The 13,269-nt window shown below is 52.6% G+C and overlaps 1 protein-coding gene across 1 annotated transcript in view; it reads left to right on the top strand.

Annotated features, from left to right (window-relative positions):
- Window positions 1–13,269, top strand: part of EPHB1 (EPH receptor B1) — a 77,175-nt gene that overhangs the window by 22,059 nt on the left and 41,847 nt on the right. The window contains exons 2-3 of the mRNA XM_027650575.1: window positions 2,158–2,222; window positions 6,105–6,786. Of these exons, the coding sequence (XP_027506376.1) occupies window positions 2,158–2,222; window positions 6,105–6,786 (747 nt within the window). The remainder of the gene's footprint in view (window positions 1–2,157; window positions 2,223–6,104; window positions 6,787–13,269) is intronic.

Raw genomic sequence — 13,269 nt, 5'->3', positions numbered from 1 at the left:
CTTTCCTTGCAAAATGTGGAGCCTTTGGGGAGGCACACAAGAGGAGGGAAGGGGTGAGATTCTGGAAGGGGAGCTGGTGAATGTCACCTCAGAGCAGCGCTGGTCCTCGCGTGCTACTGTCCCACAGGGTGGCTGTTCTTTATCAAAAGTACATTCCTCTGTCAAACCCCGGGGAAGGAAGCTGTAAGTGCGTGGAACAGGAAGGGAGATGATGGAGTGAAAACCCTTTCTGAATAAACCCTTGGGAGAAGTGCCCTTCCTGTAAGAGAGCGTGTCCTTATTTATCACAGGGTGGATGAGTCAGCCCCAATCCCAGCCTGGCCACGCTCCCTGTGTCACCCTGTTCTCTGCTGCCTCAGTTTCCCCTGTGTGGTACAACAACAGGACACCCTGTTTCCTGTGGGGGAGAACACCAAGGGCTTTAGGGGCTCTCAGAGCATCCTCCCGATGTAGCCAACAGGCACTGGGAGGTGTTTGCAGGGCCAGTCGCTTCCACCTCAATGTCCATTTAGGCTTGGACACATCTGCCTGCTCACTTGAAGGGCTGTAGCAAGGATTAATGGCTGTTTACTTAGGGGCTGTTTAATTAGAGGCTGGGCTGTTTGGAAGGGAATGAGGGCTTGGAGGTGATGGGATTAGAAACTTGCAGGAGGTCTGGAGCACCAGGGCCTGGAGTGACAGGACAAGGGGGATAGCTTTTCACTGCCAGAGGGCAGGGTTAGATGGGATATTGGGAAGAAACTCTTCCCTGTGAGGGTGGTGAGGCCCTGGCACAGGCTGTCCAGAGAAGCTGTGGCTGCCCCTGGATCCCTGGAAGTGTCCAAGGCCAGGTTTGGACAGGGCTTGGAGCAACCTGTGCTAGTGGAAGGTGTCCCTGCCTGTAGTTGAAATGAGATGAGCTTTAAGTTCCCTTTCCACCCAGACCATTCTTTGATTCCATGATTCAGGGCTGGGGAGGAGTTGCAGCTGGGATACCTCATTTTTAGCTGCCTTCTACCAAGTGGAAAGGGACTGAAACTGTATAAAGTGACCTGTGATAGTGTGAAGGCCACCAAGCTTTTCTGTTTCCCGTAGGGAGCAGGAGTGAAATGTCTCCTGTCTGAGGGCACTGTGGGCAGGAACAGCCTGGCACCATGGAAAGAAGGAGGGCTGTGTGTTTTGAACCCCCCTGACAGTGCCACGACGGCATCCTGGGGTGGTTAGGGGTGCAGAAGCTTTGCCAGCTTCCACACCCTTCTCTCTCCATCTCTGGAGGGGCTGCCTTGCTCTCTCTCCACCGGTGCCCGTGCTCACCACCGGGAGCCAGGCCAGGTCGGCAGCTCCGGTGGGGATTTTGGGAGAGGGAGCGTTTATCACTCGTGGCAGGGCGGGGAGTTCCCGGTCACGCTTCTCCGGCTTCCCATCCCGGAGCAGCCGGCAAAGGGAGGGGTCGGAAGATTAATGGGAGTCTTGTTTCCCGCTTGTGATTGCTGGAGCAGGCGCGGAGAGATTAAAAGCAGCAGCCCGGCAGCAGGTCAGATTCCTGGGCTGATTTTTATTTCCTGACCTTTCTTTCTCTGGTCACACCCGTTTTCCTGGCGCTGCGAAGCTGCCGTGAGTACCTGGGAGCACAGAGGGAAGGGGAGGGGTGGGGGATTCTCGGCTGTGCCAGCGGCTCTTCTCCTCCTCCCATTTGGTGGGGACACGGGAGTCGAGGAAATTAATCTGCATGTCTGCTTGCTGCAAACAAATAAATAAAACCTGGAGGGTTTTCCCCATCTGTTTCTAGATGGTGTTGCTCTCACTATTATTCTTGTTATGTTCTGTTGGTTTTTAGTTTTTTTGAAGACTAAAAGTAGGAAATTATATGACTCCATGAAATACAGCATCCTTTCATTTTTAGGGTTTTTTTTTTTTTAGTTGGTAATGGTATTTTCCTTTCCTGGGTGTGGAAGGGTCAGAGCTGGCAGTGTGGGCTGGGTTCAGGCTGGGACTCTTTGCTCCAGAGCGAAGTTGTCCCGTGTCCATTAGATGTGTTAGGGCTGCTGCTGTTTGATTCCTGAGCACTCCAATGTCGTGCTCGCTGTGGGAAAGCAGCTGAAGGTTTTTCTGCTGCTCTGTACTCCTAATGTAAGCAAAACCTTTGGGAATAACTTTCTGTTTCTTCTGTTTCCTCAGAAACTTTGATGGATACGCGGACGGCGACGGCCGAGCTGGGCTGGACTGCCAACCCACCCTCGGGGGTAAGTGCCACTCATCCAGCTGATCCTTACATAGTCTGGTGGGATTCATGCTTTTAACCCTGCTATTTGTGGTGGGAAGCTGGGGAAGTTGCAGTGGGAGCTCAGTGACACACACCAGGTTGGTGTGGGGTGGCCTGTTGCTGTCCTGAGCTGCGTGGCTGATCCGGGCTGAGCGTCCTTTCTCTGAACCGATCCCGGGGGCTCGGTGAAGGTGGAACTTTCTTCCATCTCCGTGCTCTCTCCTTCCCTTCCTGTCCTCCTTCCCGGTGAAGGGTCTGGCCCCATCGCTGCCCTCCACCCCCTGCTCGTGCCTTCCCTCTCCCTGTGCCAAAAGGCTTGTAATTAGGAAACATTAGCAGGCTCAAAACAGCTTTCATACCTGGAACATCATCCGTAATTGCACTCGGCAGTGCTCTTCCTTGGCTATTAATGTCACTTTTATGAAGTAATGAGGAACAAAACACCCTGAGGCACTTAAAACATCTTTTTTATATAGTATCAGCCTTTGAGAAATGGGAGCATAAAATAACCTGACTCACATTCTGCTGGCAGAAAAAGTGAGAGATGGAGCTGAGGGGAGAGGAGCAGCGGAGGGAGAGGATGCGAGCTGATGGATGGTCACCACAGTGGGACAGGGAGGCTGGAGCAGCAGCAGGGTCCATCCCTGGGGACTCCAGGATGTGGCACTGGAGTGCAAAGGATGCCAGGCTGCTTCTTTGTTAGGGTATGACTGGCTTGGCCAGGTCTTCAAAAGAAATGAGGTTGCACACCATCACCAAAGCTGAACCACACATGCAGCGGGCACAAAATCCACTCCAGGCACGTCAGAGCCCCTTGAAATGAGGGGGTTTGCTACTGCATTGCTTTGGCAATAATCTGAGCCTGGATAAATTGCTGGAAAAATGCAGGAGGGGCATGTGCAGGTGATGGAGATGGGATATAAATAGCTGCCTGCAGCTGCTGTCGCTGAAAGCCCATGCAAGGCAGGCAGGGAGCTTCTGTTATAAGGCATGGTGGTCTCACCCTCTGCAGAGCAGCAGAGTGAAGCCCCTCCCCAGCCCCCATCCCTGCATCCCACCATGTGCATCCCTTCATCCCTCAGTGCATGCCTGCAGCCATCCAACTCTCGCTCCTTTGGGAGTTCCTGGTGAGGCTTCTCTGTCACAAGAGTGTATACTAGATCTTCCCCAAAGTATTTAAAATGCCAAGTCCCTTATTTAAAGTCATACAGTCATGGAATCCTTCAGATTGGAAAAGCCTTCTAACCATCAAGTCCAACCATTCCTCCAGCACTGCCAAGGCCACCACTTACCCATATCCCCAGGTGCCACATCTAGATGGGTTTTAAATCCCTTCAGGGATGGGGACTCCACCACTGCCCTGGGCAGCTGTGCCAGGGCTGATCAACCCTTTCTGGGAAGGAATTTTCTCTAGTATCCAACCTAAACATCCTCTGACACAACTTGAGGCTGTTCCCTCTCCTCCTGTCCCTTGTTCCCTGGGAGCAGAGCCCAACCCCCTCTGGCTTCCCCCTCCTGTAGGGAGTTGGAGAGAGGAAGAAGGTCCCCTCTGAGCCTCCTTTTCTCCAGGCTGAACCACCCCCCCAGCTCCCTCAGCTGCTCCTGGTGCTCCAGCCCCTTTCTTAGCTCTGTTCCCTCCCTGGACACACTCCAGCTCCTCCATGTCCTTCTTGTAGTGAGGAGCCTAGAACTGATCCCGGGATTCCAGGTGGGACCTCACCAGTGGCCAGCACATGGGGACAGTGACTGCCCTGGTCCTGTTGCCACACTATTCCTGACAGGGAGAGGGGCTCCTGGCTGCTGCTAGGGCATCAACCCCTTCTCCCAGGCTCCTCTCAGCTCTCTTGGGGCTGGAGGCACAGGGATTTGTTGAGCCAGCTTTCCTGACCCTGTGGTTGCCATTGGTATGGGCTCTGTGCAGGCTTTGTGTCCTTTTGGGTGGTGGCATCTCCCCTTGGTGTGTGCTGAGCTCCCAGCTCCCAGTTCACCCCAGCTCACAGATTTGCCCTCTTGGGGCTTGGGGAACGTTGCTGTTTATGCCAGGGCATGATGCCAGCCAGGCTGCAGGGGCTGTGGCAGGATGTGGGCTCTTCTGCTCTCCCTGACGGACGTGCTTTAAATCTTAGTGGAGACAGAGAACAACATTGACTTAATCCCCAGCTCCCTGTGAATTATTTAGTAGCATCTCATCAAAATGATGCATTTGTCGCTGTTAGAGCATCGGTGGCAGCAGCTGCTGGCACTGTGGGGCTTTCCAGCCACGGGGATCTGCTGTTCTCTGTGCCAGGTTGCAGGAGGGCTCAACCCAGGGGATGCCCAAGGCAGCCCTAAACCCTCGTGAGGGTTTTCCAAGGGGCATTTCATGTCGTTCCTAAATGCAGGAAACCCTGAAGTGCAGCAGGGTCCGCTGGCAGGTTTTGTCTCTGAGCTTTGAGGCTCTGAGGGTTTTGAGGATGAAAAGGAGGATTCCCACGGCAAGGACAGCAGAGCCATGGGAACGGTGTTAGCGCTGGAAGAGAGCTCGTTTTCTGGCGTTAATTGGATGTGGGGCTGCAGTGGGAAGCCTGGGTGGGAACGGGAAACAATGCCAACCCCCTCGGTCGGGGAGGACTGCGCCGCTTCTGCTGTGAAAAGGTGTCTGGTAATGAAGGGGCATTGAATCCACACGCCTTGTTCAGGGGGGAGAGGGGGTTTTGCAGCGCTTTCACAGCATGGGGTGAGAAGGAAGAGCACTCAGCTGGATGCAGGAGGCTTTATTGCTGGTGTGGTAACCGTGGCTTAACAGCAGTGTGCAACTTTGAGCTGTGATCTTGGTTTAAGCTTAGTGGAGCCAAGTGGGTGGACCAGGGAGTGAATGTTCTGCGGCACTTGTTGGCAGCGTGTAGAGGACCTTGCTTTGAAAACACGACTAAAACCTGCATTTTGTTACATCAGGGCTGTGGTTTACAAGGGGGGGAAGCTTGGGAAGGAGTCGAGAAATGTGATTGTTTAATGGAAAAGGGAAGAGGGCAAAATCTGTGAGGTTTCAGGGTCAGTTGTGGTGTATCAGCTCGTCAAGACTCCGTGTGATGGGGCAGGTTGGCATCACCCACCGTGCCCCCATGTAAACACAGGCGTGAGTGCTGCTCTAACATCGCTCCTGGAAATTATCCCTGATGCTGAGCGCGCTGCTAAAGATTGCCATATGAATAATGCTGTTATGAGGAGACTGTAAACATGGATTAGTTAAAATGAATGGATTATGAGGTTGTAAATCTGTCTGTAGGACTCTAATGCCATCATAGACTATTCACAGTTTGCCGCTGTCCCTTAATTGAAATTGTAGCCTGGATTATATTAATGCCCTTCTATAAATCGAATTGCAAATCTATATTCCCTCTCTCCACGGCAGTAATGTTTTATTTAGTTAGTTTTCTTTGCCGGGGGAAATGATCCCGTTGTGCCGGGAGCTTGGGGTCAGGCTCTCCAGTCCACGTGCTGGCTTGGGCTTTAATGAAGCTGTACCCTTGTGTAGTGCCTTCCCTCCCACCTCCAGGTGCCTGGACCATCTTTCTTCCCATGTTTACTTCTCAGGGCAACTGAGGCAGTTGCCTACACGGAAAAGATGTTTTAGTATCGGTTGGGAGCGGTGGGGAGACACACGCAGGGGCAAGAGGGTGAGAATTTCTTCTGGTGCTGGCCTTGGTGGTGTTTCTGCATGTGCACCACACTGTGTGTCCATAATCACATTCCTAGTCCCCTTTGGAGCTTTGGAATTGTCATTCCAATGCCGAATGCAGGGTCAGTGGCATCTCCGCGGCTCACAGGCCGCTGCAGGTCCCTCTTCCTCCTTCTCACCACTTCTCCCTTCTCCTTCCCGCAGTGGGAAGAAGTCAGTGGCTACGACGAAAACCTCAACACCATCCGTACGTACCAGGTGTGCAACGTCTTCGAGCCCAACCAGAACAACTGGCTCCTCACCACGTTCATCAACCGGCGCGGCGCTCACCGCATCTACACCGAGATGCGCTTCACTGTGCGGGACTGCAGCAGCCTCCCCAACGTCCCCGGCTCCTGCAAGGAGACCTTCAACCTCTACTACTACGAGACAGACTCTGTCATTGCCACCAAGAAGTCCACCTTCTGGACAGAGGCACCCTACCTCAAAGTGGACACCATTGCTGCTGACGAGAGCTTCTCCCAGGTGGACTTTGGGGGCAGGTTGATGAAGGTGAACACAGAAGTGAGAAGTTTCGGGCCCCTGACCCGCAATGGCTTTTACCTGGCCTTTCAGGACTACGGGGCTTGTATGTCTCTGCTGTCTGTCAGGGTCTTCTTCAAGAAGTGCCCCAGCGTGGTGCAGAACTTCGCCATCTTCCCGGAGACGATGACAGGAGCGGAGAGCACGTCCCTGGTGACCGCCCGGGGCACCTGCATCCCCAATGCCGAGGAGGTGGACGTGCCCATCAAGCTGTACTGCAATGGTGACGGGGAGTGGATGGTCCCCATCGGCCGCTGCACCTGCAAGGCTGGCTACGAGCCGGAGAACAACGTGGCTTGCAAAGGTAAGGTTGGCTTTGGGCAGCAGGGGGCTTTTGTTGGTTTTAAGACAAAATGTTTGTCCCTAAACAAGCTGTTTGGAGCAATGTCTGTTGCAAAACTGGCTCTGCGCCATTTCCCTGCCCTGAAGTGGTTTTACTGCAGGGACCAGGCAGGGATTTGGGAGCAGTGGCCAACCTGTGGCTTCTTGGAGTGCTCTGGTCAGTGGCCAGTCTTAGTGAGGCCGCGGGTGCCGGCGCTGCTTCCGCCACCCTCCCGCTGGAAGCCGCCTCCAGGATCCGGTGCCTTCAAAGTGCGGCGCTCGCCGGCTGAGCCGCTTTCATCTGCCTCGTTATTTCCCCAGCACAGCCGCGGGAGCTGGGCAGCTGCCGCTGGGCCCGACCGCGGTGGAGCTGCTCTGAGCCTGGCCATTAATTGGGACTTTGTTTGCTGGTTTGTCGGGTTCCCCCAGCCACGCTGCTGGTGTGCTGCTGCCTGCTGGAGTCCTGCAGCGCGGGGTTATAAATGTGAAAATAGTCCTGCCTGCTTTTCATCCCCTTTCACTGCTTAATATTTCCCAAATACCACTGGAGGATTATTTTTTTTTTTCTATTGGCCGCCCTTTCCTTCTCCTCTCCCAAATTAAGGTGTTGGTTTTGCACGCTGCTTGGAAGGAGAGATGAGAAGGATTTTTGCATGAGATGCTGACTGTGTTTCATCAGTCCCACGTAGCTTCTAGAAGGTCAGCACCACCAGGACAAGGAAGGGCTGGAGAGAAGGAGAAGGTCAAAGTGCTTTAGGGCTGGTTTTGGGTTTGTAGTGGAAAGAGGTTTGACTTGGACTTCTTTTAGTGCAGGTGGCGGCAACGTGTGTAGCACCAGGCTTGGCTGTGATGCTCCTTGGGGTGGCCACCACCGTGTTTCTTCTTCACCTGTAACTCTGGATAGGTGAAAATGGCAAAGCTGGGATTCAAGCTCTGGAGAAACTTGTTTGTTGGTTTGCTTTAAACCTGAGAACTTGTGTAGGTTTTCACTGTGAGAAACCTCATTCCCACCTGGCTGAGGTGGGGATGGTGGTGCCTTCCAGTGCCAGGGCTCTGACAACTGGCGAACCACCAGAATCCTTGCTCCAGCAGCACTGCTGGTGGATTCCTTTGGGTTTTGTGTTTGACCCTGGAGGTGGTTTTGTTCCCGCTGGGAAATGGTGTATTCCCGTGAGGAGCTGAAGCTCTCCGTCAGAGGGAGGGCTCTGTGAACGGGAGCGTTTCTGGCGAGATGTTCCTCTGCTGTTGAATCAACAAACAGAAAACGCACATGGTTTTATGGCAAAATGACATTTTCTTATCATAGGAAAACAAGTACTAGTTTTAGCTAAACACTGGAATTGGGAAATAATGTCATTTTGCCAGAAATGTAGGGAAACAGTGAGAACGTAAAACCGCGGCGGGTTTTGGTGGTGTTGACCTTTCCATCCGCCCCCAGTTGGGGTCGTGGAGGACGCTGGGGTCGTGAGTGCTTCTAAACCCTGAGAAGAGTGTGATGCACCTACTCAATGCTTGTAGTTTGGGGCAGGGTAGAGGATGAAGGACAGCAGGGCACATGAGAGGCATGGCAGCAAACCTGCTGAGGGTAGGTGTTAGACCATCTCCGTGGCTTTTTTTGTTTCCTTTCCTTGTGCAAACCCCACAAGGGTTGTGATGTGTTCATGCCATCAAAGCTACACTGAGCAGACCCTGGCAAGCTGGGGATTTGTTGGGGTTTCTGTGCTGCAGTGCCTGTCTCCAGCTGTGCTCCCACTGCTCCAGAGTGCTGATGCCAAAGGAGAAACTGCTGAGCTCCTGGTGAGCATGTTGTCTTTGCATGGGGAGCATGCTTTGCATTTGGGCTCCTTGAGGGGAAAATTAGGGATCCTGGCAGCCTCCATACCCTTTATGGATTGACTGGCAGCACTGAGGGTCCTGAAAGCCACTGAAGTATGCTGTGGGTGCAGAGCAAGCAGGTGGCTAAATGGCACCAATCACATCTGTGACGACAGGACCATGCTGTTTTGATGATCCCATAGGTGCTGGTACAATGCTTGTTGGCAGAGGTGATCTCCAATAACTCCCCTTTCCCGGTCCTGTGAGAGTATTTCCCAGTTCCCACGTCAGGAGGACAGAAAAAAGGCTGGAATTGCATGTGGGACCTGCACATTTGACAGTCCTGCTCAATGGTGGTGAGGAACCCAAATCCAATATGCACATCAGCCCCTGGAATTTCTCTAGAACTTCTCCTAAAAGCTTAATCCAGGGCTTACATTAGGGCTTTTGGAAAATTATAATTGCATTTGAGTAAAAATCTGACCTTGGATTTGACTCTGGCTCCTTGGTAGCTCGTTGGCCATCAAGCTCCTCCTTGTATCGCCCTGGACCTTGGAGATGGCCAGGGAAGACCTGAGCCCACCTCTCCCCTTCCCAGAGGTTGGTGGGCAGGAGGTGGCACATGCCAAAGTTTAGGAATAAGTCCTCGGTTTTCTGTTTGACTTTGTGTTCTCTGAAGGGTTCCCTGCCTGGTTCTCCTCGCAGGGATGCTGCCAGGATCACACCCTGGGAGCTCCTGGGAAGCACACGCTCCTGACATCTGCTCCAGGCCTTCATCAGCCCGAGATGAGCTGCTTAACAAGCCGGTGGGAATTGTCACCAAGGAAAAATAAAACGATAAAGAAAATCCCACAATATTCGAAGGCTGAGAAAATGGGCTTAATTCCTCCGTGGTGGGGGAAAAAACGGGGTTGAATTGTTTAGCTCCCCCCAGCTCCCTTTCCTCCCTCTCCCCCCTGGGACAGAGGCTGTGCCTGTCATGGGGCCATTAGATCGGAGCGGGTTCGTGCTGACAGCAGAGCTCGGGGCCGCTCAGGGAGTCATTAACGCCGGCTTTTATCGGCATTTACCTGCTCGCGGGAGGCACCGGCGCAACGCCGTCCTCACTGGGGGGACTTGGAGCCACGGGAGATTATCCTCATGTTTTAGGGTCAGAGGGATGGGGGCCGTTTCCACCACCACGCCAAGAAGGGGGTGGGTGGGAGGGAGGGGGGTTGTGTTTCTTGATCTACCCCGTTATTTGTTCCCCTCCCAGGCTGGGTGGGGTTTGGCACAGACCTCCTGGCACAGCTCTCAGCTGTACCCCAGAACCCAGTGGGCTGCCTGCCCCATCCTCTTGGGCACCTCGTGCCCATGTGAACGGTGGGTCAATGGGAAATGGAGGCTGCTGTCGAATCCAAAATGAATAATTCATTTGGTGCAATAGCCCACGCTCCGGTCGGGCTGATATTAAATCCATTTGTCTTGCTCTGCCCCGTCCCTCAGCCTTGCTTTATGGCTTCCTTGCGTGGTCAGGGGGCAATGCATCATCCTGCTGGGGAGGAGGTGGGAGGAAAAGCGGGAGCAGGGATCACTGGGAGGCAGGGGAAACCTTGAGAAGAGCATGCTGGGTGGGTTTCACTTGTTCTCCTCGAGGAAGGTAATTAAATCCTCTCTCTGCTGGTGTTTGGCTCTGAAACCTAACGATGGCGAGGTAACCCCTGACTAGAATGTTGGCAGTCGGGCGTCTCTCGGCTTTCATCCCTTTTGACTTTGAGGAGGGGGGTATTTTTGTCTGCTGGAATCACACTGACTTTCTCTGCCCTTCCCAGTACCAGGCACTAACTCAGGTGCACGGAGCAGGAAAAAGTCTGGGTCTAAACCAGCTTTGTGCTGAATTTTGATGTGGTATTTATAAGTCCAGGGAGAAGGGGTGTGAGAGCAGTCCTGCTGCTTCCCAGCCTTGTCTTGCTTTTGATTTTCCCCTCCTGGCAGATTCCTGTCATAGCATGTTCAGGAGCCTCCGAGGTGCCGCTGCTCGGGATAATCAGCCGGCCTGCTTGCTCCCAGCAGCTGGAAATCTGAGCCAGCAGGGGGGCAAAGTTAAACAAACCCCCACAAAAGAAGCACAAAGCTGGGCTACGATGCCCATGGTGCAAAGGCTGCTCCTTGAGCATCCTTGCTCCCAGGAATCCCTGGCTTTCCACGGGGCAGATGATCCCCTACCCCATCTGGATCCAGGTCCCCCCCTCCTTTTCCGTGTGCCGACCAACGCACAGGGCTGTGCCCAGCTTTTGCCAAACCTCTGTGTGAATTTATTCTGGTCTCCTTCATCCCTTTGGTTTCTGTTTTTTCTCCGTTTGTCCTTCCCTCCTGCCTTGTGTATGGAGGGCTGGATTTGGGAAGGGGCAGCAGTGGGGAAAGCATCCCACCAGTTGAATGTCAAGGAGTGAGTAGCCTCACACTGGTTCCCCATTGTCCTCCTCTCCTTTTGAGCAGCCTTAGTGATAATTATTGATTTCTTCTACTTGTCCATCAGAGAAGATTGGAAACAATAGGATTTGTAAAGTGATTTTTTAAAATACTAATTATGAATGTTTTGTAATTAGCAGTAGAACAATTTACTAACCAGGGAAACAACTTAAAACAAGGGAAATGTCGAATTTTCACAGTCAAATTGTTGTTTGTGCTGAGAACTGGGTCTTTTTGATCTCTGGCTGTGTCCTTGCCTCCCTTTTCCCTGCTCTGTGGTCCAGCCTGGTGCCCCTGTATCATTTTGGGCCACCTAGGAGAGGTTTTTCTCAGGTGGTGAAGGTGATGTTGGTTTTGTCCCGTGGGTGAATGGCAGGGATGTCATGGGGACACAGATGCCTGCTCCCCTGTGCCTTGGGGTGTATCCATCCCATCCCAGGGTTCTGCCACTCCTGATGCCTGGAGCAGAGTGAGCAGGCCAGGCATTGCAGGGGCTGCAGAAAGGCCCTTTTTTTTTGCTTTTTAGGGTGGCTTACTTTTAATTTTTTCTCCGTGCTGCTGGTTTCATGTGTTTGGGAATCATCTTCTTTCCAGCCTCTGTGCTGAGCCTACCACTCCTTGCTTCTCCACCACTTCAGCATCTCACTCCAGCTTCCCTGGCCCACAAATGATCTCTCTTTGCACATTTTCTCCTCTGAAACAGGCGGAGAAAACCAAAGAGGTAAAAACAAAGTACTTGCCCTGCCCCTCTCTTCCTCCACCTGCCCTTGGATTTGGCTTAGCAGGGCTTGGGATGGGGCCGGCAGCGTCACAGAGTAGGGCAGGTGCTACAGGGGCTGGGGAGCCTATGGATAAAAATGAAATAATTTGACTTAAAACCCATCAGAGTTCCTCAAGCTCTTTCCTGGGGGCCAGTACGAGGTCAGCCAGTTTGTTCCAAAGCCTTTCCATCCCAACCTGCTCCCGCGGACACACGGCTCATGCACGTCGGGGTCTCTGCCTGGCAGCTGGTGCAGGAGAGTCTCTGCAGCTGGTGCTCATGGTGCTTTAGGTGGTTTTCCAGGGAAAATGTTTCTCTGTGGGTCTAGAAGTGGGATTTCAAGCTTTCCTCTTATCCAGGGTGTGTTTTATTCCAGGTTTAGCTGAGCCACAAGCTTCCACCACTCAAAATGAGCCTTTTCCTCCCTTTTTTTTCCCCTTTTGTTTTCTTTTTTGGCACAATATCAAGTTTCCTGCCCCTCTCCCATCCCTGCGTCAGCCCAAACCTCTCCCCCTGCTTGGAGTGTGCTGTGAAGTGGCAGCTCTCCCAGCCCTTCCCAAATCCTGGCAGTGATGCTGGAGGGATGGAGGGATGCTCCCCTTTGTTGCAGGGGCTTTGCCTTTCCCTGGCAGCGATCTCCCTGCTTCCACCACTGGGTGGAACAGGCAGCCCAGTTTTACCACGACCACGCTGTGGAGGAGACACATTGGAATCACCAAAAAAAAAAAAACCAGGAGAGAGAGAGAAAGGGAAAAGTGTGATTTTTCTTAAATTATGCCTTAATGAAGGCATCCATTAACCTCCCTAATAATTTTGCAAGGAAAATGTCCACAAAAACCTTGTTAATGTTTTTTCTAATGGGTGTGATGGGTTTTAATGAAAGTCTTAATTAGATATTATTAGGCAAAATGAGCCTCTGGTGGGTTCAGGCCCTTTTCCATCCCCCAGAGCAGGGATGGGGAAGGTCCACATGTCCTGGCTGCTGCCAAAGAGGAGGCTCAGGCACCACAGCTACCACTCCTTGGCTCTGTCCCCAAATCAGCCCTCCAAAGGGGAAATGAAGGAGAAACCTGGAAAATGCCCCAGGGAAGGCAGGAGTGGGGACCAGGTGAACATTGCAAGGTTGGGCTTCCTGAGCCAGACCTTCACTGCAGTGGCCTCGGAGGGATTAGGGAATGGCCCATGAGCTGCAATGTTGAGCTTTATTTTCCTGCTCATCATTTTTTTTTCCTCCTTAAATTGTTCCATGGGTCGTTTATATATTCCCCTCCCCATCATGATACCTTTGAGGGTTGTATCAATTCCCACTTTAAAGGAAGAAAAATTCCCTCTTGGTTCCCCCCGCAAAGGGTCTTTTCACGAGCCTGTTTATAAATCTGCTTCCAAACCCTTGGCTTGTTAATGATCCATTTAGGAAACTTTCTGTGGTAACTGAAGTAC

Source organism: Corapipo altera, unplaced genomic scaffold (genome assembly GCF_003945725.1).
Source record: "Corapipo altera isolate COAL_440 unplaced genomic scaffold, ASM394572v1 54, whole genome shotgun sequence".
In the NCBI taxonomy this organism is placed as follows: domain Eukaryota; kingdom Metazoa; phylum Chordata; class Aves; order Passeriformes; family Pipridae; genus Corapipo; species Corapipo altera.
Note: the sequence above shows the minus strand (reverse complement) of the source record. Positions and strands in the feature narration are given on the sequence as shown.